At 43.4% G+C, this 27,715-nt stretch overlaps 1 protein-coding gene across 1 annotated transcript; it reads right to left on the bottom strand.

Moving 5' to 3' along the window:
• Positions 1 to 27,715, bottom strand: ctnnbip1 (catenin, beta interacting protein 1). The gene is made up of 4 exons (XM_071372122.1): positions 27,525 to 27,715; positions 17,909 to 18,023; positions 17,290 to 17,380; positions 1 to 2,107 (listed from the first exon to the last, which is right to left on the bottom strand). Exons 2-4 carry the CDS (start codon positions 18,002 to 18,004, stop codon positions 2,049 to 2,051), a joined length of 246 nt encoding a protein of 81 aa, XP_071228223.1. The 5' UTR covers positions 18,005 to 18,023; positions 27,525 to 27,715; the 3' UTR covers positions 1 to 2,048.

Raw genomic sequence — 27,715 nt, 5'->3', positions numbered from 1 at the left:
TTCGTTTTTAAAAATTCCTTTAATGGTTCAGTTGGTATAGGATTTGGAAGCATTTAGTCAGCAGCCATACAGCAAGAACCAACTAATCGATGTCAACAGAGAAATACAAAGGCAACACAAAATAACTCAAACGACAACTAGGCAAAGACAGGTCATCACATTGAAAGATACACAGCTCTAGTCATACTGAACAGCATGCTGAAAAATCTGATTTGTAGAATTTTTGAACAGAGGAAATCACATGCATGCACGCACTCACACACACGCACACACAAAGATTAAAAATGAAGGCTGTTGGTCAACTATGACAGGTATAGTATATACTAAGATACCTTTACATTGTTGTCTTTAAGATGAAAGCAAAACAATGCACAGAGAAATTAGGTTCAAGAAAGTTTTAAAACAAGAGTAAACATTAAAAAGGACAAACTTTTGTCATAGGCGGATACTGTAACTATTTGTTGGCGATGTATGTAGCCATGATCGCTGAGGAAATTTGATCCTGAAATTATTGCCAACAGGATAACATGGATGACACTTTTTTTTTTTTTAAATAGCTGACTATTTTTCTAAAATGTTTTTTAAAGAGCTAGTAGCGTCCATAAACTTTGAGAATGTACAAGCAATGGTCATTGTGGCACGGCTTTCAAGACCCTCCCAGATCTACTTAAAATGTACACTGTTAACCACAAGGCAGGCATGCTTGGTTTCAAAACATCAAGTCACAATTGTTTAAGTTAAGCGAGTTAACAAAAAGTACTTACACACATTAAATATAGAGTATGTTACTACAAAAAAAACTGAGTCGGATTGAAAAAAACCTACAAATATTCAATTGAATTGAAAGATTCCAGTTGCAATCAACGAACACAGAAAACGGATGGGTTTTGTTTACAGCGTGTCAATTGCTGAAGGGTATGAGGAGGCAGTAAAAACGCTGTAGTTCCTTTTGCAAGTATTCACCATGTTTCTAGTAGCTCCATGGATGTGGTTCAAGTTGATATAATTACATTAGTGTGAGTCAAGAGTAACCTTTGTCCAATCTAAAGAGTGACAAGATTATGCTCTTGGATACTTTTGATAAGATTAGGCGTTTCGATCCGTGTAGACTTTCTTCTAATGATGATTTTTTTTCTAAACAATAGTTTGGGAGATAGTCAATTCTATCAATAATAAATTAGAACTATGCTATGTCCCTCGTCAGTCAACTTTTAAAAATCATAATGTCACATTTATTTTACAGATAAAAAAAATAAAATAATAATTGGCACAATCAATTCATTATTATTGTATTTTCCCTCTAATATCTGTACAATAAAAAAGGTTATATAATTTCACAATAACCCCAAGACCTTGTTTGCTTGGGGAAAGGCCATCTGCACCTATGTATACTGTGTGTGTTTGTGCTAGTGTCATTGATTCTAATGTCCCGAATGGGAAGCCAAGTTGACATCTCAACAGCCTATTGTTCAAATCAACAATAAGCAGGAAGAAGTACAATTGGTTTGAAAGAATATGAAAACCATTAAACACATTTTTAACCTTTCCACCTACAGGGACCCTGTGTACAGTAAAAAAAAAAAAATCAACAAAAGAAAGTAATGAATTATCTTCCCGCAAGGTCATTAGTTAAAACACTCACGCTTCTCTTTCATTTGACGGAAAAATTATGTCCTTGGTCAGTTCTACCATTGAGTAGAGCAGATACGAAACAATACTGCCCGTTAAAAAATAAAAAATAAAGGAGACACAAAAAGACAAGGTTTGCATTCACACAATTTGTAAGTGTTTTCATCGACTTGCTCGACACCAAGGCCCTAACCCATGGTAATGCATACCTACTGTGGCTGGGGCAATGGTGTATCCGTTTGAATGGGAAGGAGGCTGGATGAAAGGGAGGGGGAGAGAGAAAGGTAACCAACACCCAGTGCTCCTTCCCACCCTCCTTCCATCCATCACAGGTGCCCATCCGCTCCCCAGAAACTCAACAGTGTTATGTCGGTCGGTTGAGTTTGGGTTGCCGTAGACGATGAGGGAGTGCCCCAGGGTCACTGCCGCCGGTCTTCGGTTTCTTGTCGTGAAAAAGCCATCACCACATCCTCCGCACCTGGTGACCCACATCCACAAACAGAGGTCAGTAGATATCAACAACAAACTCCATCTAGATATTCCTTCCACCTACACAAGTCCTATTAGATATGTGAATAAAACATTTAGTAATCATAAGCAACATAACTGAATCTACATTACATTTCAATAAACTCTGTTTTTAGGTGGAATTTCTTGAAATCTTTGCTTGTATGAATGAATAGTATACCTATTCTTATTGTTTACTTTCTGACTTTGAGCTCATGTTGGGTGTGCCCTTGACTTAATTGATGTCATCATGAGTGTGGTGAGGTTAAATACGGTGAATCACCAAAGCGACAGCACACACTACACTATATAACCGTGCCAAGAGACTTCCACATCGCACATGGAATAGGAAAGTCTCTCGACATCACTTGGTTTAGGGATAGGTAAATGCATCTAGGTATTCCAAACTACTGCCATGTTCCCTACAGTCCAGAGGCACAGTCTTCTCAATCACACAACTCAAAAGCAAGGTCTCCCTAGGAGTACCCAGCTGCAGACATAATCCAGTCCTGCATCCTGCCCTGATAAGCAATACATCTGAGGCCTTAAACGACCCTTCCACCCACATCTCCATTCAAACGCAAACTGCAGGAGGCATGGAATACCTGTGGAGAGCTAACGCTAGAGTCCAGCTGGCGTAGCCAATCTCACTAAGCCATGAGAAATCATTGCGAAGAAAGAAAAGCAATGCTGTGCTACAGTATATAGGTACCAAAAGGCAGACAAATGCAGTGATCACTGGTGTACATTGGGAGGTCTGGCTTGTCTTCCCTTTGTATTCTATTTACTTCTATCATGTTGAGGGTTAATCAATACCAATCCCAGATTACAAGTTCTGCCGTGCCAAAGTTAACAAAGAGAACATGCCAGGGTGTGGAGTTGGGAGAAAACGACTGAAAACCAAATTCTACACCAAAACCTCAGTCTGGGCACCTTCAGACCGCCCTGCCCATTTTCCGCGAAGTTACAGAGAAACATTTTTGAGTTAAAGCATGATCTGATTGTAGCGTATTCTGTAACCTTTAGCTATTCAAAAATAGACTTTGCTTACATTAGTAACCTTCATCATATTTGCATTTATTTCCAAAAGGTTTAACTTTCCTAGATGTAGGCTGAATAGGTTTGATGGTAACAAAATGAATATTGCCCAGTCATACTTGAATGCCAACATCAGAGGAGGCAGAGCTGCCACACTTGCAACTGATGGATGGTAAGCACTTTTAAATTGATGGTAAATTATTTGAATTGCCAGTAAATGCTGGTCTTATTTCAGGTTTTACCAAACCGATTTGTCAAGCGCTATCAGAATGCAAATATCATCAAAACCCATTTTAACACGTTTTTGAAAGTTAGATTTAATTATTGAATGTTAGATTTAATTATTACAGGGGAAATGAAAGTAGGTCACACAGACTGCTTCCATATCTATTTGGCACATAGGCCGGACCCTTTTCAGAAGATCGTGCGCAGACACAACCAGGCGTAGACTCGGTGTTCAGTTTGTTTGTTTCTAAAGAGGAGATAATTAGGATGTTTCTATGGTGCTCTTGGGTCGGCATAATCTAAATAAGTGAGAGACTGGGGAAGGGGACGGATCTTTTTATTTTTGGACTTGCTCTTCCTTTCAGGTTCCCAGTCCCCTAGAGATCTCCTCCAATGAGGATGTGGCAAAGAACAGCCCTAAGCTACAAAATGGCCCTGCCAGGGAAGGAGAACGAGACGCAGCACAGAGGAAATAAATGGCACAAATCCTGACTGAATTTGAATGTGGCACACGTCTGACAAATTTCATTAAAAAAATATTGAACTGATATGCTTCTCCACTTCACATGAAATGGACTTGGCCCATAAAGTGGTCAAATTCAATTGACACAAAATGTTGAAAAGCTCATAAGAATGGCATACACAGTAATCATACAAGGATCAAATAAATGCAACAATACAATAAACATTGTACGGTGCAGGGAGAAGACAACAGAGAAGGTCATATTCAAGTGTTATTATTCTTCTTATTTTTTAAATACATTACGGGGAGGAAAAGGTGTTGAATTTAGTGCTGACCCCAGGTAGTCAACTGGTCGATTGTTTGGTTGATAGGCTGTTGGTCGACCGATTTTTTTTGTCAAGAAGTATCAAATATATACTTTTTTTCATGGCACAGGAGACACCCGTCTGATTATCCCGTCCCAGTGGACTAAACCATTGCGGAGGCTGCGGGGATGGCACAGTCCAATAAGAAGGGGAGTGTGGCTAAGATGCACAAGGCACTTCTCTCTCCAAAATGAGCTTTCTCCCGCCACTTTGTGCACATTCATTGTTTCATAACTTCATTGTGTGAATTGTTTGCCCTTTGATTTCAGCATCTATCAATTCCCCATTACATATATCACCAGTAGAATACTTACCGTTAATTCACATAATTTCTAATGTACAATGTTTGTTTGGTTAAGTTAATTTTTGTTAATCCATTTAATATATTATTATTCCAGTCATTTACCTTTATTATTGTTGGACTGGACACAGTTTGCAGAGCTCACAACCTATGTTACACGTTTTGGTTTATTTTATTCCATTTACGAGTTGTTAATTTATTCATTGTCTTTTAAGGAAGTAAGGATGTGCACCTGATTACGCGTAGAAGTAGGCCTAGGCTACCTGGCCTGCGCACAAATGTAGGCCGATAAAAATGTGCCCATTTGGGGATGTCTGATAGTATTTCTGATTGTCTTAACTCACCACCATTAATGAGCTTTGTAGCTTCTCAAAGTACTTTTTTTCACCTCAAACAGCAAGTAAACAAAGTCTGTCATTCTCAATGGACGTAAAAACAATATATTTAAATATTTTCAGCTCTCTCCCTTTCAATAACCACTTGGCAAGAAAGTGAAAAATGTAATTCTCTGATCCAGTGGAGGGGCGTAGGCATGGGTTGGCCTGGGTGGACACAGGCCCACCCACTGTGGAGCCAGGCCCTGCCAGGCACACCCAAACAGAATGATAATACATCTATTTGTCATAAAATACCTTGATTTTATTTTTTATATGGCTTTATGTAGGCTATTTTTACATAGTTGTTACTTTTAGATTTGTATCATTTTAAATGTAGATTTCTATAGTTTACATTAACCAGATGACAATGATTCTGCGATACGAAGACTATGAAACTGTTCCATAGAAATATGCATATGAAAATCATACCTGGCATGCAAATCGGTAGAAATGGTAAGATAAATTAGCACTCGACATGAAAAAGGTTGCCGGCCCCTGGTGTAGCGTATTACCGGCATCTACAAAGGGAAGCGGGAGGTGGTGGTTCGGGAAGAAGTTTTTTTTCTTCTGGCCACCTTGATCTGGCTCCCTTTTGAGTCATTAGTGTATCTTAATTATTTAATCAAACAGTGTGCTTAAAGCATCAGACAAGCTCAGTGCACATAGTTGATTTGATTAAAACACATAGGGTACTTGTATGTCTATATTGAAAAATGCTGGACTTAAAATTTTGATCAATCAATTGGTAAAAAGAACAGACCACTCTTGGTCAACCAATATATTTTTGTTGTCAGGGACAGCCCTAGTAGAATTTCAGGGAATAAGCTAAAATTTCAACATTTTCTCTGACATGGCAAAATGTGTAGAATTGCAGGAAATGTGTTTTGAAACAGCTACAATGTCACTGCGGCCAACAGGAAGGCCTCTAAAATACTTGGTCAGTGACCGCACCATTGGCCACGCCACCGCTACGCCCATCACCTAAGCCCCATTTTGATACAGAAAAATCCCTGATCTTGTGGTTGCATAAGGGAGCTTGCTCTTGCGTAACGGGCAGCTCAGACTGAGCACGTGTCTAGCACAAGGACTCGAGCAGGCAGACCAGCAGAAAGGCTCAGAATAAACCGACAGAGATACAGGGCCGACGGCCATTAGAGTGGAATACACCACTGGACTACTGATGAACTGAAGCATGAGGGGGATCTGCTTTATAGCAGCCCTCTGTTTCGCAGTCATAATGTGTGGGCCGCACCCTGCTGCACAGTCAACACACACACTCCCTTGCAGTGTCACACAAGCGCTAGCCGACAGGATAGAAACGTCAGGCCCTAGGAGCCGTTGCCTAGCGACCGAGTCAAATCAGATTGCATCACTGCCCGGCAGGCTGAGCAAACAGCTGCTGGCTAACGTTTGCTCCAATCCTGCTCCCTCCCTCCCTCCCTCCTCTCTCACTGATCCCCCGCCTCAGCCTGTTCTCTCTCCTCCTCTCTCACTGATCCCCCGCCTCAGCCTGTTCTCCCTCCTCCTCACTCACTGATCCCCCGCCTCAGCCTGTTCTCCCTCCTCCTCTCTCACTGATCCCCCGCCTCAGCCTGTTCTCCCTCCTCCTCACTCACTGATCCCCCGCCTCAGCCTGTTCTCCCTCCTCCTCACTCACTGATCCCCCGCCTCAGCCTGTTCTCCCTCCTCCTCTCTCACTGATCCCCCGCCTCAGCCTGTTCTCCCTCCTCCTCTCTCACCGATCCCCCGCCTCAGCCTGTTCTCCCTCCTCCTCTCTCACCGATCCCCCGCCTCAGCCTGTTCTCCCTCCTCCTCTCTCACCGATCCCCCGCCTCAGCTTGTTCTCTCTCCCTCCTCTCTCACCGATCCCCCGCCTCAGCCTGTTCTCCCTCCTCCTCTCTCACCGATCCCCCGCCTCAGCTTGTTCTCTCTCTCTCCTCTCTCACTGATCCCCCGCCTCAGCCTGTTCTCCCTCCTCCTCTCTCACTGATCCCCCGCCTCAGCCTGTTCTCCCTCCTCCTCTCTCACTGATCCCCCGCCTCAGCCTGTTCTCCCTCCTCCTCTCTCACTGATCCCCCGCCTCAGCCTGTTCTCCCTCCTCCTCTCTCACTGATCCCCCGCCTCAGCTTGTTCTCCCTCCTCCTCTCTCACTGATCCCCCGCCTCAGCCTGTTCTCCCTCCTCCTCTCTCACTGATCCCCCGCCTCAGCCTGTTCTCTCTCCCTCCTCTCTCACTGATCCCCCGCCTCAGCCTGTTCTCCCTCCTCCTCTCTCACTGATCCCCCGCCTCAGCCTGTTCTCCCTCCTCCTCTCTCACTGATCCCCGCCTCAGCCTGTTCTCTCTCCCTCCTCTCTCACTGATCCCCCGCCTCAGCCTGTTCTCCCTCCTCCTCCTCTCTAACTGATCCCCCGCCTCAGCATGTTCTCTCTCCCTCCTCTCTCACTGATCCCCCGCCTCAGCCTGTTCTCCCTCCTCCTCTCTCACTGATCCCCCGCCTCAGCCTGTTCTCCCTCCTCCTCTCTCACTGATCCCTCGCCTCAGCCTGTTCTCCCTCCTCCTCCTCTCTCACTGATCCCCCGCCTCAGCCTGTTCTCTCTCCCTTCTCTCTCACTGATCCCCCGCCTCAGCCTGTTCTCTCTCCCTCCTCTCTCACTGATCCCTCGCCTCAGCCTGTTCTCCCTCCTCCTCTCTCACTGATCCCCCGGATCAGCCTGTTCTCACTTCTCATCTGCCAAATAAGCACTGGGGAATAGATCTGTTCATCATATTCTAATACGTGTAAATAACAGCAACCGAGCAATCTGATTTCCCTGTCATAAATACATACAAATGTGTATGGTGGCCAACTGTTCATACACTAGGCCTATATAGTGTTAGGATAGATATACACTATATATATACACCCCTTCAAATTAGTGGATTCGGCTATTTCAGCCACACCTGTTGCTAACAGGTGTATAAAATCGAGCACACAGCCATGCAATCGCCATAGACAAATATTGGTAATAGAATAGAATAGAATGGAAGCAACGTCAGAACAAGAACTGTTTGTCGGGAGCTTCATGTAATGGGTTTCCTTGGCCGAGCAGACGCACACAAATCTAAGATCACCATGCGCAATGCCAAGCGTCGGCTGGAGTGGTGTAAAGCTCGCCGCCTCGAGTGAAGAATCCCATTTCACCATCTGGCAGTCCGGTGGACAAATCCGGGTTTGGCAGATGCCAGGAGAACGCTACCTGCCGGGATGCATAGTGCCAACTGTAAAGTTTGGTGGAGGAGGAATAATGGTCTGGGGCTGTTTTTCATGGTTCGTGCTAGGCCCCTTAGTTCCAGTGAAGTCAAATCTAAACGCTACAACATACAATGACATTCTAGACGACTATGCGCTTCCAACTTTGTGGCAACAGTTTGGGGAAAGGCCTTTCCTGTTTCAGCATGACAATGCCCCCATACACAAAGCGAGGTCCATACAGAAATGGTTTGTCGAGATTGATGTGAAAGAACGTGACTGGCCTGCATAGAGCCCTGACCACAATCCCATCGAACACCTTTGGGATGAATTGGAACACCGACTGCGAGCCAAGCCTAATCGCCCAACATCAGTGCCCAACCTCCGTACTCCATATCAATGCCCATGATTTTGGAATGAGATGTTCAACAAGCAGGTGTCCACATACTTTTGGCAATGTAGTGTACTTGCTCTGAAGACTATGAAAGAATGGGAAAGGATTGGATAAGGTGTAGGCTAATTAATTTGACATATTTACATACATCTTACATTGATTTATCTAACAAAATAATAAAGATATTACATGTTTCTAAATGTAAAGTTAAATGTAGAGTTATGATCAGCGAATGGAGGGCCAGTGTCCCCTCAGTCTCTCTCCCCCCTACTTTCTCTCTCATAAGATGGCATCTGCCCAGTGTCAGGTGTTCAACGCTAGCTACTAAATGACCATCCCCACTGGGTCCGTCCTTGGAAACAGGCCTGTTCTGAAAGCACCTGCAGGCTATGACCTCCTTCCCCTCCCAACATACGTCAACATTTGTCAGAGACTAAACAAAGCGTGCCACACATCAAAAGGTTACTACAGCCCAGAGCAAGAATAAATAAAAACATAATTTTTAACTAAATGTACAAACGTAATATCGATTGAAGTCAGAGCTCTTAAGAAACATATTGCAGTTAGAGTGCAATATGCTGCAATTACTGTGTCCAAAATACCACAGTCGACTGCAGTTACTGCATTTCTACTGCTGTTTCTAAACTGAAATGTTTTTGTAAGGGAGATGGTGCAATGTTTCAGTTGACATCTTGCTGGTCAGAGTGACAGACAGGGCTCAAACCCAGGTCTCCTGTGCACCACCAGACTGTATTTATTTGGTGCTTATATTTGTCCTATTTTACACAAGTGTGTATTAATAAGCATGTGTGAATTGGAAATTGTATATATTTTTTTCGAACTAGCTAGCTTTCAGTTACTGGCCCAACGCTCTAACCGCTAGGCTACCTCCCGCCCTTATGTATATAGCATGTGAGGAGTGTGGCATGTGAGGAGCCGAAAGCAAAACCGACCAGTCCTGTCCCCACTAAGCAAAGAAATAACTACCTCCTTGCAAATGAAAAGACAAAATGAGCAACACTTTGCCATAGAAACCTCTGTGTACAGTTCTGGGTCGCTCTTCTTGAAGCGGCCATTTTGTACAAGTATGACGGAAGAGCTTTGCCAAAAAATGTGCAACATGCTATAGCCTTTGTGACACAAATATTCTACATGACGTACTGCTTCTTTTTAGATAGATATTAGACCCATTTGTTTAGGCCTTCACTAACACATTGACTAATTACATGGTTTCTTCATATTTACAAAATATTAAAAAGCTATTTATTCATCTACACATATGACTTGTTCAAATATCCTCATGCTCTAAAAGGAGAAACATTTTAATATGCGGTCTACGTGTCTGAAACGTAATCTCATTTCACTCTCCGGACAAGCACACCCCATGTCAGCCCGCTAAGCTCAAGCATTAGCTGAAGGAGTTTCCAGGTCTCAAGCAAGTGTTACTCATCACGCAAGCGTGGTTCACCAAACCACCTTGTTACATGAGGTCGCAGACAAGCTGACCAAATCATGACTGTGTTATTAGTGCAGAGATAACAATCTGTGCAAGCCGAGAGGATAAAGACATGGAATCCCCCGCAGAAACTCCAGTGGGGTTAAGAGGCGTTGAGATAGAGGCTTGCATGTGGTCAGTAGGTAATACACCACACCCACAGTAGCCATTTTCTCATCGCATGCAATAAGGCCCGAGGAGGTATGGTATATTGCCAACATACCACGGCTAAGGGCTATTCTTACGCATGATGCAGCGCGGAGTGACTGGACACAGTCCTTAGCCGTGGTATGTTGGCCATATACCACAAACCCCCCGAGGTGCCTTATTGCTATTATAAACTGGTTACCAACGTAATTAGAGCAGTAAAACTAAATATTTTGTCATACCCGTGGTATACGGGTATGATATACCACGGCTGTCAGCTAATCAGCATTCAGGGCTCGAACCACCCAGTTTATAATGTCTGATATACCACAGCTTCCAGCCAATCAGCATCCAAGATGCAAACTACCCAGTTTATAATGGAGTATAGAGTTGTTATTTATTGCAATATTGAATGGGGCAACTCCTTGCAGTAATTTACTTCCCCCAGGCTGGCTATTTTGTGTCAGAATGCTCACCATACTTGATGGAGACTTCTGCTTGCTTCTACACCTGCATTGCTTGCTGTTTGGGGTTTTAGGCTGGGTTTCTGTACAGCACTTTGAGATATCAGCTGATGTAAGAAGGGCTTTATAAATACATTTGATTTGATGGAGACTAGATTTATTGCAATATTGAGGAAACTCCCTTTGTATCATTAAGGGTAGTCATTTGGTGGTGGCTCACAATATGTGAAAATCCTCAATGTTTAAGTCTGAATACCAGCAAAAAGGTGCGATGCGTCCACACAAAAAGATGTTGCATAAAGCTCACTTCCTAAAAAAATACAAGAAATTGGTCTGAAGACCAATTGGTTACTGGATTACAGTTTATCCTGGTCCATGGACTACAGTCAGGGTAAAGAACTATAACTCTAAGGTCTAAAATAACGTACTAAGCTGCTCATTAAGACTGCATGGGTTGCGTTCAGTAGAGCCAAACGGGAAAACAGTATGGAAACGGAGGAGGTAGTTTTACTACCTTTTTAAAACCTTTATTTAACTAGGCAAGTCAGTTAAGAACAAATTCTTATTTTCAATGATGGGCTAGGAAGAAAACCTATCTAATAAGAATGCTCCTTTCCTGTCCTTTTGCGTCAAATGACCGTGAATCTGACTCCAAATTATTGTTACTTTCTAGGTTAACAGTCATGTTTATTCAAGATAATTATGCAAAATGAAGGGAGTGTCCAGCAGCAGGGTCCTTTAAGCCCTTGGGCCTGATTTAACGAGTTAGCCCTTAAAGCTTTGACTCAGGACAAAATAACTACATATACACAGCACACAGTCTTCATCCACCAGCTTCCGCTTTGAGACAGAATATCATCAGTGTTTCAGAGTTTCATCTGAAAAAATTCACAGCATCAGCGTCAGGAGCAACATTCCTCTCAGGCCTGATTAAAATAGCATAACATCCTATTTTGCATATATGCTAATCTGCCAATTAAAACCACCTGAAATGCAAATTCATTGACCCAGTCACTAAAAGAAACATGACTAACAGCATATGCACCAGTTCCCTCTTACCTCTGACAGTGCATGCTCTGAAATAAATGTGATGATTTCTAATCAAGATCTCTCTGTGTTTAGGCAATATTTCCAAACCGAGCATGACAAAGAGTGAAAAGCATTACGATGCCCGAGACACTCGCAAATGCACTTGTCTAGAAAATTCTCACATACAAGCTTGCTTGATGCACATCAAAGGATGAGGGGACAGAAAGAGAAAGAGAGAGCGAGAAAGAGCAAGGGGGGGAGCATAGACTATCAGGTAAACAGAGGCCTCACTCTGTGACAGTGTCCTATTCTGCTGCCACTGGCATCCATTCACAAACAGTTCACTGTTGCCTGTTCAAAACTTGCTTTCCTTTATGCCGTTCTCATTAACGCCAGCAGCAGAACCATTTCAGTCTTTGGGAGAAACACTCCAGAACTGCACGACACCAATCTCACAGTCCCTATGCTGAATCTGTAGTTGTATAGAAACCGAATAGTGCATCTTGTTCATGATACAACTGCTTGGGGTGGTAAGATGAAGACCAGTCGTCACTATAAAATCACACAATATCCAAACAGAAAAAGTGTTTCATGGTGAACACAAAGCTTCACTTTATACATAAAGCTGTCTACAGGCTATGTCAAGCTTGAGCATCTCTTTATAAAGAAGGACCAAGGAGGAACATTTTCCTACCAATACCCCTTTGTATCACCAAACCCACAATATGATGTACCTACAACAGCAAACTACAGTACTAAATGCTAATAATTCACAAAATGTTTTGATGCTAATTTGCCTCATAAGGTCTCCATTATGTCCTCTGGAGTCTAACTCTACTTTCCAAGCTCTCTTTGGATCAATAAGTCCATGACTGACATATGACACCGTCACTGCAGGACAGTCCTAGACTCACCCCTGGGAGTTCATACCAAACCCCCTGCAGTCAGCAGGTTTCAGATCAGCACCAAGGACCTCATCCTTTTTCAGCTTCAGCTTTTAGTAGCTGGGCAGACGGATTCGGTTTCACTATGCAGTCAGTAAGATACCTTTGGCTCTTTGGATGAAGTCCACCTGACCTCTACAAGTAATCTAGTTGTATGTAGTCCTATGCAGTTTTACATTAGCCCAGTGGTACAGAAAAATCTAGGATAATGGATTATCCATCATTCTTATGGTAACCTAGTAAGTACTGAAACTATATAGGCCTACATGAGGTGGGATGAAATTAAGATAGCTACAAGATGTACCGTATATATATATATATATAAAATGGCACTCGTCCACCAAACCAAGCATGCCAAGAAAGAATATTTTAAGTCATATGTTTTGTCTTTTGCCAAAAATGATATAGCTATCCATCCTTAACCTGTACAAAACCTCTACACTGTTAATGTACGAGGACATTCTCTGCTACTCATCTACCAATGTAGTAATGGGTCCCAGTGGGGCTTTGGCCTGAACTATAACTGGGTGATGAGGCAGACAGAAACAACCTCCCTCTTGGAGATGATGTCACATAAGGCCCGTTTCTGTATTGTACTCTATTGGTAAGTAGGTCAACAGCTTGGTAGGACAGTTATGACATAGCAGAACCTTCACAAAGCATCAGCAGTGCTGGAGGAAAATAGATTTTACAAAGTGCAACCATCTACTAGTTAAAGGAATAGTTCACCCAAAGTACATGTTGGTTTCCTTACCCTGGCTCTCCTAGGTATTGATAGCAACAAGATTTTCCTTTGAGGAATGATTGGGTGCTTAATTACATTTGTCCATACAACTCTGGACTTCCTTCTTAAAATTATATATTGGAGCCACCACACATGAAAGCAGCCTTGTAGCACTGTAGCGTTTATCTAGTGTGATCTTTGGGCTCTGGGGGATATTCGTAAAAGTGATTAAACCACTATTCTTAGTTGTTATCACCGCTCTTCCTAATCCCAGTCCTTAAAACAACTCCTAAATGACTAATAATTCATCATACTGAGTGGGTGGCACGCGGCCAATTGACTAACTCTGAATCCCAAATGGCGTCCTATTCCCTATATAGTGCACTATTTTTCACCAGAACACTCTGGGCCCTGGTCAAAAGTAGTGCACTATGTAGGGAATAGGGTGCCATTTGGGACTTAGCCTAAATATTTATCTCGTGTGCACCTTTGACGAGTCATGCTAGTGTATAATTGATGAGGCTCGGCTCTTCCCTGAACGAGGCGCGCATTATGGACACAATACGGCTCCCAGATTGAGCTCTGCAAGCTGTAAATTCAAGGGCAAAAAAGGGACATATTGTACAGTAAGGCTCCATACATAGGCCTATTGAGTCCTCCACCTAAAAAAAAAATATTTATATATATATATACATACATACATACATACATACATATACACACACTTGAAGTCGGATGTTTACATACACCTTAGCCAAATACATTTAAACTCAAGTTTTTCACAATTCCTGACATTTAATCCTAGTAAAAAGTCCCTGTTTTAGGTCAGTTAGGATCACCACTTTATTTTAAGAATGTAAATAAAGAATTTATTTCATCACATTCCCAGTGGGTCAGAAGTTTACATACACTCAATTAGTATTTGGTAGCATTGCCTTTAAATTGTTTAACTTGAGTCAAACCTTTCGAGTAGACTTCCACAAGCTTCCCACAATAAGTTGGGTGAATTTTGGCCCATTCCTCCTGACAGAGCTGGTGTAACTGAGTCAGGTTTGTAGGCCTCCTTGCTCGCACACGCTTTTTCAGTTCTTCCCACAAATGTTCTATAGGATTGAGGTCTGGACTTTATGATGGCCACTCCAATACCTTGACTTTGTTGTCCTTAAGCCATTTTGCCACAACCTTGGAAGTATGCTTGGGGTCAATGTCCATTTGGAAGACCCATTTGCTACCAAGCTTTAACTTCCTGACTGATGTCTTGAGATGTTTCTTCTATATATCCACATTATTGTCCATCCTCATGATGCCATCTATTTTGTGAAGTGCAGCAGTCCCTCATGCAGCAAAGCACCCCCACAACATGATACTGCCACTCCCATGCTTCACAGTTGGGATGGTGTTCTTCGGCTTGCAAGCCTCCCCCTTTTTCCTCCAAACATAACGATGGTCATTATGGCCAAACAGTTCTATTTTTGTTTCATCAGACCAGAGGACATTTCTCCCAAAAGTACGATCTTTGTCCCCATGTGCAGTTGCAAACCGTAGTTGAGCTTTTTATGGTGGTTTTGGAGCAGTGGCTTCTTCCTTGCCGAGCAGCCTTTCAGGTTATGTCGATATAGGACTCTTTTTTACTGTGGATATAGACACTTTTGTACCTGTTTCCTCCAGCATCTTCACAAGGTCCTTTTGCTGTTGTTCTGGGACTGATTTGCACTTTTCGCACCATCATCTCTAGGAGACAGAACGCGTCTCCTTCCTGAGTGGTATGACGGATGCGTGGTCCCATGGTGTTTATACTTGCGTACTATTGTTTGTACAGATGAACGTGGTACCTTCAGGCATTTGGAAATTGCTCCCAAGGATGAACCAGACTTGTGGAGGTCTACAATTTCTTTTTCTGAGGTCTTGGCTGATTTCTTTTGATTTTCCCATGTTGTCAAGCAGAGGCACTGAGTTTGAAGGTAGGCTATGAAATACATCCACAGGTACACCTCCAATTGACTCAAATTATGTCAATTAGCCTATCAGAAGCTTCTAAAGCCATGACATCATTTTCTGGAATTTTACAAGCTGTTTAAAGGCACAGTCAGTTGAAATAAATAAATTAGGCCCTAACCTATGGATTTCACATGACTGGGCAGGGGTAAAGCCATGGGTGGGCCTTGGAAGGCACAGGCCCACCTACTTGGCAGCCAGGCACACCCACTGGGGAGCCAGGCCCAGCCAATCAGAATGAGTTTTCCCCTTAAAAGGGCTTTATTACAGACAGACGATCCTGCAGGTGAAGAAGCCGGATGTGAAGGTACTGGGCTGGAATGGTTACACGTGGTCTGCGGTTGTTGGAGGCCGGTTGGATGTACTGCCGAATTCTTTTAAAATGACAATGGAGGCAGCTTATGGTAGAGAAAATAACATTAAATTCTCTGGCAACAGCTCTGGTGGACATTCCTGCAGTCAGCATGCCAATTGCACGCTCCCTCAAAACTTGAGACATCTGTAACATTATGTTGTGTGACAAAACTGCACATTTTAGAGTGGCCTTTTATTGTCCCCCAGCACAAGGTGCACCTGTGTAATGACCATGCTGTTTAATCAGCTTCTTGATATGCCACACTTGTCAGGTGGATGGATTATCTTGGCAAAGGAGAAATACTCACTAACAGGGATGTAAAGAAATGTGGGTACAAATGTTGAGAGAAATAAGCTTTTTCTGCATATTTAAAATTTCTGGGATTTTTTCAAAGACATTTTTCATGAAACCAACACTTTACATGTTGCTTTTATATTCATGTTGAGTGATGTTGGCCCATGTTGACTCCAATGCTTCCCACAGTTGTGTCAAGTTGGCTGGATGGCCTTTGGGTGGTGAACCATTCTTGATACACACAGGAAACTGTTGAGCATAAAAAAATCCAGCAGCGTTGCAGTTCTTGACACACCCAAACCGGTGCACCTGGCACCTACTACCATACCCCGCACCTAAATCTTTTGTCTTACCCATTGGCACCTAAATCTTTTGACTTGCCCATTCACCCTCAATGGCACACATACACAATCCACATCTCAAGGCTTAAAAATACTTATTTAACCCATCTCCTCCTCCTCTTCATCAATAAGGTATCATAGCTTTCACCTGGATTCATCTGGTCAGTTCATGTCATTGAAAGAGCAGGTGTGTCTAATGTTTTGTGCACTCAGTGTATATATTTGTTTAATTTTGGCAACACCACTGCAGTTGACCTCGACTTTGAATACCACTGGTCTAGTACAATGCTGCTTCCCAATAGATCATATAAACCAGCTTGTCTTTCACAATAGTCCAGTCCATAAGATCACTACTCTCCAGCAAACAGCAACCACCCAGACAAAGGGAGGGAGATAAGATTCTATTATTTCAGGTACAGTGTCACAGGCAATTTTCTCTGGTTGCCACTGCTGGCCTGAGGCAATAATAAAATATGTGGATAAACTAGGCCCAAGACCCAGCAGGGTCACGGAAGAAGGACAGCAGGGCTTTCAAGGCTCCAGTCACAGCCCGTTTTGAGATTCAGCCTGGAAGGCAACTGATAAGTCTGGTCAAATCAAGAGGACCTCATCAATGCATTTGTTTGCTCCTTGTAGTACAGGCACCAGCAGTCAGTGACATCCATCAACCAACCAAGTTTTATTTCTATTGACTTGGCGCCCTCTTGTGTTGATGTGTGTACCGGCAAGAGCGAGAGAGGCTCCATAACGTCTTGCGCCTTGCTGAGCGACTCATGTACAGTGGATATTACTTTATTCCACCAATTAAGTGTCTACAAACAATTTCCCCAAATGTGTGCTTGGCAGGGAATAATGACACAACATTGCAGATAAAAATGTAACCAAACAGAAATTCCAGTTCCACATGACAGACAATAAAATCTGTTCTACAAAATGCTTTTCTATCTGCTGTGTGTATGGGTGTGGCTCTTACCCTGATCTATGTTGTGCTGTGGTAGCTGGCTCATCTGAGCGTTGACCACACCTGCGTAATTCCGTAGAAACGCCTCCTCACTCGGCGTCAGCTGAGAAACAATTCATTAATAACGTATTACATTTTTTTATATTAGTAATTTTTTACCCCCCTTTTCTCCCCAATCTTGTCTCATTGCTGCAATTCCCCAACAGGCTCGGGAGAGGAAAAGGTAGAGTCATGCATCCTCCGAAACATGACACGCCTAACCGCGCTTCTTTACACCCACTCGCTTAACCCGGAAGCCAGCTGCACCAATGTGTCGGAGGAAACACCGTTCAACTGACGACCAAAGTCATCCTGCAGGCGCCCGGCCCGCCACAAGGAGTCGCTAGAGCGTGATGAGCCAAATAAAGTTCCCCCGGCCAAACCCTCCCCTAACCCGGATGACGCTGGGCCAATTGTATGTCGCTCTATGCGACTCCTGGTCACGGCCGGTAATGACACAGCCTGAGATTGAACCCCAGGCTGTAGTGACGCCGCACATAAAAATGAATCAATTATTTATAACCACAAGAGCTTTGAAATTGATAATGCACCAAATATCTATGCTACTAATAAAATATATGGGTATACGTACATTTGATCCCATCTTCTTCAGCATGAGCAGGACCCGCACCTTTTGCTGGACGTACATCTCTTCAGGAGACTTCCCTGGGGCCTCCTCACGGTTCATCCCCCCTGCTCCTGTAGCTCTGAGACACAAAGTACATTTTTAGAAAGTGAAAGGCATCCTCCAGCTATTGTTTTTACTTTCCTGTTGAAAAGCAATATCCCAAGTATAAATAGAGTAATGTAAACTCATTTAATAGTGTTTTCTTAGAAAGCTGCAAACTACAAGGAGTAGTTCATTCAAGGAGTTGGGCTGGTGGTCTGATGTTATGCCGACCCCCCTATTTAAAACCACTGAGAGCGGGTCAATGATGATGCTGAAAGTCAAGGCCTATCCTGGGCTAACGCTGAATCCCAACTGACACTCTATGCCCTACATAGTGCACTATGTAGGGAATAGGATGCATCCTAAATGGAACCCTAAGTCAGTGCAGGTTGGTACGTCACAGTAGAAACAGCTCTCATTAATATTGCATGGGAGTTTTCACAGAGCTCCCTTTCTCGCCTCTGCTTGCTCCCTCCATCTCTCCCTCTGTTACTAATGACCTGTTTTCACAGTCAATCTGCGGAGAGATGGGAAGGGAACAGAGGCGATAAAAAGCCCTTCCATTGCTAATGCAAATGACAGGAGGGATAGGTTCCTTTGTGACAGGCTGCTGCCGATTACAAGATTTGTTGTTGTCGAATTTGATATTTTTCTCGTGGTGCACCAATAAATATTTCCATATTTTCCCAAAAAAGCCTAAAGCTGTTTTCTACGAAGTAGAATACTGAAAAGGAAAGTAAAAAGTGGGATAACCAAGAAGAGGAAGATTAATCCTTTACAAATAAATTCCCCGGGGCTGGGTATCACAGGAGAATCCTATGGGAGACACTGAGTCTGATAGGGTTTCTTTCACATTTGTTGGGCCTCTTCCTATACAAAGGGCTGCTAACACGTTGACAGCCCGTTTGATTTAATCGAAAAGCTGGATCAGCCCCCTTTTTTAGAAGGATGCTGTGGCTGCCGTTAGCTGGGGTGTCATTGAGGGGGACAGACAGACATTGGCAAAAAAACATTGGTCACCTGACCTTAGTTGTATGTGGATAATTTCTACATGGTGGGTGGATTTTATACTCTCTTAGCTGCATGCTGCAAGCAAGCAAAAGGCCTACATTATTTTTTATTTAACTAGGCAGTGGGTTAACTGCCTTGTTCAGGGGCAGAATGACAGATTTTTACATTGTCAGCTCGGGGATTCGATCTAGCAACCTTTCGGTTACTGGCCCAACGCTCTAACCACTAGGCTACCTACACACTTAAAACCCAAAATATCTATGATGCAGTGCAACATAAACGTAAACAAAAGGTGTCAATAGAAGCTCTTCATATTGACAGAGAGAGATGGATAGACAGAGAGCCTGCTTTTTACAGAACTCAAAGTGAGAAGCACATTAAAGACGTACATGTTTGGGGAAAATGGGGTTGGGATGGTAGCTCAGAGCCTTAGTGGTGACACGTTTGATCAAATGTCCCTCCCTTGTCCCCCCCTCCCCACAAATGGGTCAGCCAGGACTCTGGGAAGGCAGAGGCCTAACTGCCGACGACGCGCAATGCATGATAAAAACACAGACAGCAATATGTCAAATCAAATCAAAGTTTATTGGTCGCATACGCAGATGTTATATACCGGTACAGTAGCTCCAACAGTGCAGTAATACCTAGCAAAAAAACAACACATACATAATTCAGAAAAATAAATAAGTTATATAGGATGAGCCATGAATAGAATACAGTATATACATTGAACAAAAATATAAATGCAACAATTTCAAAAAACGTGTTAGTTAATACAAGGAAATCAGTCAATTTAAATAAATAAATTAGGCCCTAATCTATGGATTTCACATGACTGGGCAGGGGCTTTATTACAGACAGAAATACTCCTCAGCTTGATATGCCACACCTGTCAGGCGGATGGATTATCGTAGCAAAGGAGAAATGCTCACTAACAGGGATGTAAACAAATTTGTGCCATTTTTTGGGGGGGGAAATAAGCTTTCTGTGTATGGAAAATGTTGGGGATCTCGTTTTTTTGGCTCATGAAACCAACACTTTACATGTTGCATTTATATTTTTTGTTCAGTATACATATAAAGTGGGTGAAATAGTATGTAAACATTATTACTGACCAGTGTTCAATGACTATGTATACATAGGGCAGTAGTCTAAGGTGCAGGGTAGAGAACCGGGTGGTAGCCAGATAGAACAGTGACTAAGGTTCAGGGCAAGGTACTGGGCGGAGGTCGGTTAGTGGTGACTTTTTAAGCCTGACGGCCTGGAGATAAAAGCTGCTTCTCAGTCTCTTGGTCCCAGCTTTGATGCATATTCATTGTAGCGGGCGGCAGGTAGCCTAGTGGTTAGAGCATTGGACTAGTAACCGAAAGGTTGCAAGATCGAATCCCTGAGCTGACCAGGTAAAAATCTGTCGTTCTGCCCCTGAACAAGGCAGTTAACCCACTGTTCCTAGGCTGTCATTGAAAATAAGAATTTGTTCTTAACTGACTTGCCTAGTTAAATAAAGGTAAAGTAAAACCTGTACTGTCACTGACTTCTAGATGGTAGCAGGATGAACAGGCCGTGGCTCGGGTGGCTGAGGTACTTGATGATCTTCTTGGCCTTCCTGTGACACTGGGCGCTGTAGATGTCCTGGAGGGCAGAGAGTGGGCTGACCGCACCACCCTCTGGAGAGCCCTGCGGTTGCGGGCAGTGCAGTTGCCGTAATAGGCAGTGATAGACTGGTGCATCTGTAGAAGCTTGTGGGGGACAAACCAATTTTCTTCAGACTCTGAGGTTGAAAAGGCACTGTCGCACCTTCTTCACCACGCTGTCTGTGTGAAAGGACCATTTCAGGAAGTCAGTGATGTGCACGCTGAGGAACTTGAAGCTTTTGACCCTCTCCACTGCAGCCCATTATTTTCAATGACGGCCTAGGAACAGTGGGTTAACTGCCTTGTTCAGAGGCAGAACGACAGATTTTTACCTGGTCAGCTCAGGGATTCGATCTTGCAACCTTTTGGTTAATAGTCCAACGCTCTAACCACTAGGCTACGCTGACGCCCCATTGCATTGATAAGCAAATATAATCTCAGCAACTGTCCAAACAATAAACCAAACATTGTAGCCTTATTAGAATCCCCCCCAAAATGCATTTTGTTTAAAAGTAATAACTAGTGAAGGCTATTGGTAAAAGCAGCTGCGAGATATATGCTTTTTCTCCGTGACCATGACATTCGGCATATTAAACTGGGATAAAGTTGTAGGTTACACTGGCAAGTAAAGAATTTTGGCCAGGCTACATTTAATTATAAATCTGATCATTGCACATTGGGGAGATGTGGGAAGCTAAAAGGCAAGCTCTTTTGCTGTTTTTAGCTAGCTAGCAAGCTGCTAGCGGTGTAGCCTACAGCAAACTGGCAGGCACAAAACGAGGTAATATAAAACAAACATTCATTACATGTAACTACACTGAACATATGGAAAAGAGAACATTTAAATTAATTCATTAGGCCCTAATCTATGGATTTCACATGACTGGGAATACAGATACGCATCTGTTGGTCACAGAGCAGGTAAGGGCGTGGATCAGAAAACCAGTCAGTGCCTGGTGTGACCACCATTTGTCTCATGTAGTGCGACAATCTCCTTAGCATTGAGTTGATCTGGCTGTTGATTGTGGCCTGTGGAATGTTGTCCCACTCCTCTTCAAAGGCTGTGCAAAGTTGCTGGTTATTGTCGGAAACTGGAACACGCTAATCTAGAGCATCCCAAACATGCTCAATGGGTGACATGTCTGGTGAGTACGCAGGCCATGGAAGAACTGGGCCATTTTCTAGAATTGTGTACAGATCCTTGCAACATGAGGCCATGCATTATCATGATGAAACATGAGGCAATGGCGGCGGATGACAACGGGCCTCAGGATCTCGTCATGATATCTCTACGCCTTCAAATTGCCATCGATAAAATGTAATTGCGTTCGTTGTCCGTAGCTTATGCCTGCCCATACCATAACCCCACCATGGGGCACTCTGTTCACAACGTTGACAATAGCAAACCGCTTGCCCACACGACACTATACACTCTGTCTGCTATCTACCCGGTACAGTTGAAACCGGGATTAACCCGGGAAGAGCACACTTCTCCAGCCTGCCAGTGGCCATCGAAGGTGAGCATTTGCCCACTGAAGTCAGTTGCGACTCCTAACTGCAGTCGGGTCAAGACCCTGGTGAGGACAACGAGCACGCAGATGAGCTTCCCTGAGACGGTTTCTGACAGTTTTTGCAGAGATTCTTTGGTTGTGCAAACCCACAGTTTCATCAGCTGCCCTGGTGGCTGGTCTCTGACAATCCCGCTGGTGAAGAAGCCGGATGTGGAGGTCCTGGGCTGGCATGGTTACATGTGGTCTGCGGTTGTGAGGCAGGTTGGACGTACTGACAAATTATCTAAAATGACAATGGAGGCAGCTTATGGTAGAGAAATTAACATTCAATTATCTGGCAACAGCTCTGGTGGACATTCCTGCAGTCAGCATACCAATTGCACGCTCCCTCAAAACTTGACACATCGGTGGCATTGTGTTGTGACAAAACTGCACATTTTAGAGTGGCCTTTTGTCCCCAGCTCAAGGTGCACCTGTGTAATGATCATGCTGTTTAAATAAGCTTATTGATGTGCTACATGCGTCAGGTGGGTGGATTATCTTGGCAAAGGAGAAATGTTCACTAACAGGGATGTAAACAAATTTGTGCACAAAATCATATGGGAAATTTCAGGGAACTTTTATTTCAGTTGATGAAACATGGGACCAACACTTTACATGTTGTGTATATATTGTTGTTCAGTATATTATTAAAATATGCAGTTGGTTTTCATTGAAATGAGCTAACAATGGTGCTGTTTTAAATGGGATTCTTCTTTGCTTTTACCACAAACATTAAGAAAACAACAAGAAAATCTCTGCTAGCAGATACCCATAGACTGTTCATCTGACTCTGGGGGAAGTAGATAAAGGGCCTCATTTCGAAAATCCCGAAGCATCCCTTTAATGGACAGGCTAATTCTGTGGTAAATGAACACTGATCCACAAGGGGTGCTCAGAGCAACGGGGTTAATAACCCAGCCAGACGCAATCAAACACTGCTTTAGGCCCAAACTAATCCTTGTCTCAGTCTCTGTTTGGGCTCTTGTCAGTGTTGCCATGTTTTGCAGCACGGAGCAGGCAGGCACTCCAGGAGGCTAGCTGTCTGAGACTTACTGGGCAGCGCTGTTAAATCTCAGCTTAATATCAGGGATCCTAACAACAATAACAGTAATTGCGTCTCAAATGACACCTTATTCCCTACATAGTGCACTATGTAGGGAATAGGGTGGCATTTGGGACACAACCAGTGCCATCTGAAGTCTGGACTGTCTAGATCAGCCTAAATGCGTCATAAACAGAGGAATTGCTTCAAGATCCATTTGCGATTATCCATCAAGCATCTTCTGCATGCATGCGTGACTGAGTTTGTGTGAGAGAGACAAGAACACAGCTACTCAGGAGCTTTCTGACACTGCCTACTCCCCTTACACTCAACCCTTAGCTGCCAGGAACCACAGCCAGGGAAGGGACCACAGCCAGGGATTAGTGTGCAATACGATAGGCCTTCGCATGTGACGGGGTCAGGAAGGCCACAGGAAGGCCACGGTGCACCAACCCAATGATGACAAATAGGAGCCCTTTCCACACATCATGTCTGTCCATTTAACCTGTTATTAAAGTCACTCACAATGTCTGATTGTTCAGAAATAGTATGCTTGTACAGTGGGCCTGGGAAAGAAGCCAAATAGGAGCGATAGAATTTGACTTGGGAATTGGCATTGAGTGAAGTTCGGACTCATTCAATAAACCAAATCATGTTGTAGGCAGGGTTGATGGGCAGAAATGGCTTAGCTTGCATTCTCTGAGTTATCTTAGGCCTAAGTCCATCTCATAAGCAATGTGTCAGAAACCAAAGCCCTGTATGCACACTGGCAGCTTGATTGCCAACAACTAGGCCGTTCTCTGCGGCCGAGCAGGTCCAGGCATGGACCAGTAACACATTCACATAGGGCCGAGGCCCTACGGGCCTCTCTTCCATTTGGGAATTGAACAGAGCTGCAGGTCAATTCCAATTGATCAGACAACTTCTCATGAAAATGTTCTCTTAAAATCAGCACTTGATCACCAACCCCTGCTTGTTGTAACAATTCCTTCTATGGTTGTGAAAACAAGCCCTGCGTAGCACATCAAGGAAATTGCTTTCATAAAATGCAGGCTTGTTTTGAAAAACGACCTCAACTGGAGAGGGTCATACGATGTAGGCCAGGCTGTGGAGGGCTCCATCTAGGCCAGGGATGGGCAACTTTGATGGGGGTGGGGGGGGAAACTGAACTCTTCATGAGGGGCCGCAGTGGCGTGGGTCTGCGTACCCACATCTCCACCTGCGAGCAAATATTTTCGGGGGCGGCCACCCTCGTGACAGCAAAGAGGAACATTATACGTTTTAAAGGAAATTTCATGCAATTCTGCACATTTTGTCATGTGGCATAGAGAAAATGTGACAGTTTTAAAGCAAGTTTGCTGCAATTGTACACATTTTGCTATGGGGCAGAGAAGATTTAGCAATTTTATAACTCATTTCATGCAATTCTACTCATTTTGTCATGGTGTGGGGAGAAAAATGTGCTGTTCTTAATATAGTAACCAATGATCAGTGGGCCCCACCCTGGTCGATAACTCGACCATGCTACTAGTTTAGATAGTTGGCCCCTAGACTAATTTACCAATCTAAAAAAAAAAATGCTGATTGAGTGACTGCTGATGCACAACCAAATTTCAAAATAGCACCTTGTGTATTCTAACTCTCAACAGTAAGTTGAGACCCCGACTGAGTTCCACGCAAAAAAAATATATACCTATTGTTTATTTGTTTGGTGAAATTGGTCTGCGGCCTACAAAAGGGGGGCCGCATGTGGCCCATGAGCCACCAATTGCCCATCCCTGATCTAGGCTACTGTATATCTGCAGCAGGCTGCTTTTGTGACTACTGGCTAGGCTACCTCTTCACATTTGCAGTCCAACAACAATGGCCACAGTATTTGAAGACAATGGTGATGAACTGGATTGTGAAAATATGATTGATAAGTAGGTCATGTCTTGTTATCAACATGTGAGGCATAAATTCATATAATTCTACAAAATGATATCATTATGACTAAGTCTGTGTTGATAAGCTAAGTGGAAGGGCCTACAAACAGCAGCAAACTAGAAATATTGTGTGTCAACTTGACTAATTAATGTGACTGTGTCAATTAACCTGAGTAAAAATTTGCCTGCCCTTTTTCCATGATTGCTTTTTGATTTGATTTATTAGGATCCCCATTAGCAGACGCCAATGGCGACAGCTAGTCTTACTGGGGTCTGACACATAACGAAAAATAAATCACAGACAAAATACTTTACAATTTCCATACATGTAAAAACATCAACATGTAGTGTCTGTGCATCTACCAGTTACACATACGTCAGTACATACTGCATACACACAAGTTGGTCTTCATCAAATAAAGAATTTCAGAGACGAAGTAGGACTACTGCATTACGAAATACAATGCAAAGCTTTTTCCTCTTGCTCTACACAACCTCTAAGGAATTGAGACAGAAGTGGCAGCAGTAATCTGGTCCCACTGGGACAAGGCTGTGAGATCTGAAAGAGCCAAAGATGTCTGGCACCTATTAAACAATGATATAGATAAATAATAAAATAATTTCTGCAAATCAGTGCCAGCTCTACAAAAGGAATGGCATAGACTATTACTGCCATGGTAAGATCTGGGCTGATACTACCAGTATTAGAGAAGACATTTTAGGGGGAAATGACAGCAACAGGACAATTTGAACCAACCACCCAGTTACACTGAAAAGGCATCTGCTGCATACAGTCTACTAGGTCGAAGCATCATCCTCCTAGTTCAGTACTTTCAGCAAGTCCAACACCTTATGGTGGTGGACTGAGGCCACTGTCCATTTTACACTAGGTTTGGTGTTGTATGTAGGAGTAGCCTACTCGTACTTGATAACAGCACCTGCCCTGGCATAATGAGGAGAGGGGGGGGGGGGGGGTCGAGAGGGAGGGTAGGGCAAGGGTCCTAATCTGGTTCCAAACCCGACACACAGGGGAATGTGCAGACTAAGAGAGCCATACGGTTCAACCAAGTTCACACATTTCCAGGAGAATCTCAAGCCCCTGTCCGTAGCCTGCCCTAACACCCACTCCCTACACCACTCGTCAATGCTCCACTGCAGGCAATATGCCAGCTTCACAGCTGAATGTGTTGTCAGCCATCTGCCAGTTGGGGAAATAAGACCTTGCAAGGCTGAGCACAATGCTCTCATGGGTGTGGAGAGAGACTAAAATAGCCTACAGAAGTCAATGTGATGAGGTTTTGGAAGTAGAAGAGGTAGCCTAGCTAGGTAGAGCGCTTTATTTTTAAATGCCCCAACAAAACATTATTACTGTTGGCTATTATATTATTGAAAATTATGTGGAAAAAGGACAATTTCATTTATTACAATAGGGTTGACTCTATATATACAAATAGGTTGAACATTAAAGTCAGTCACTCTTATTATTTTAATTATGTTTCAAATATAACAACTCATACCCAACACATCCCTAGTTTTTGTTCGATTCAAGACCCCTTGTTTGATATCAGGACGTATATCACTGATAACGTTACGTCCGGAATGTTGAAACATTCAAACAATAAGCTCCAACAGACGAGGCGAAGCGAGAGGGTTTACTCTGCCCAAAATCTGTCCACGAAAAATAGACCACGAAGTGAGTCAACAAAAAATGTAATTGCTAATTTGCTACGTGAGGCTTATTCGATAGAATATATCTCCTCGATATAATAGATCATCTTTGGCTATAAGAAATGTCTAGAGGAAATCACAGAAAACTCCTAAGTTCCATTTTCCTGATAGGGATAACGTAAATGTTTTGTACACATGGTATTGGGTGTAAAACGAACACTACAATGGTTATAGCTAGCTATTAGTTACTTGGTTGTTACTGTTGCAGCATACCAAGTGTAACATTGTAGCTTGTTAGCGAGCTAGCCAGCAATCACTCAACGCCGTTTCCTGTCTCCCAGTATAGCTTGGTCGGTTGCTATTAACTGACGAAGTCGTGGATCGTTGCAAATCCCCTCATGCAAACCAGGACTGAAAGCATTGGAAATATATTACGAAACCCATACTACTTACTAACGTGCAAACTTGACATATGTCTGTAACAACAGAGCTTCCATTTGCCACCAAATAATGCTAATAGCACTAGGCTCGAGACAAAAGCCTTGTGAATGAAGTTCCTATGCTATGGGGGGTGCAATTCCATCCAGGTACCGCTAGCCGATTGTAAGTATTCAACGGAGTAAATGCAATATTTCTAACAATACAACGTCCCCCAAACTCGTAGGAGAAATACCCGACGTCAGAACATTTTACATTTGAGCTTACCCCTCCTGGTCCAGTTTTCCTTTCTTCTGTGTTTTATTTTAATGGTGTGTTGTTTTACGAAGGCGTCCTGTTCCGGGGTCACATCCCTCCAGTTGGGAATCTAGTGTAAACCCTCCAGTTGGAGCTGCGTGGTGGAGCTGGCTCCCGCTGTTGTTTTAGTTCCAGGCGACCACTAGGGGAGCCGTCCGCCC

The sequence above is a fragment of the Salvelinus alpinus genome, chromosome 28 (genome assembly GCF_045679555.1).
Source record: "Salvelinus alpinus chromosome 28, SLU_Salpinus.1, whole genome shotgun sequence".
Lineage (NCBI taxonomy): Eukaryota > Metazoa > Chordata > Actinopteri > Salmoniformes > Salmonidae > Salvelinus > Salvelinus alpinus.
Note: the sequence above shows the minus strand (reverse complement) of the source record. Positions and strands in the feature narration are given on the sequence as shown.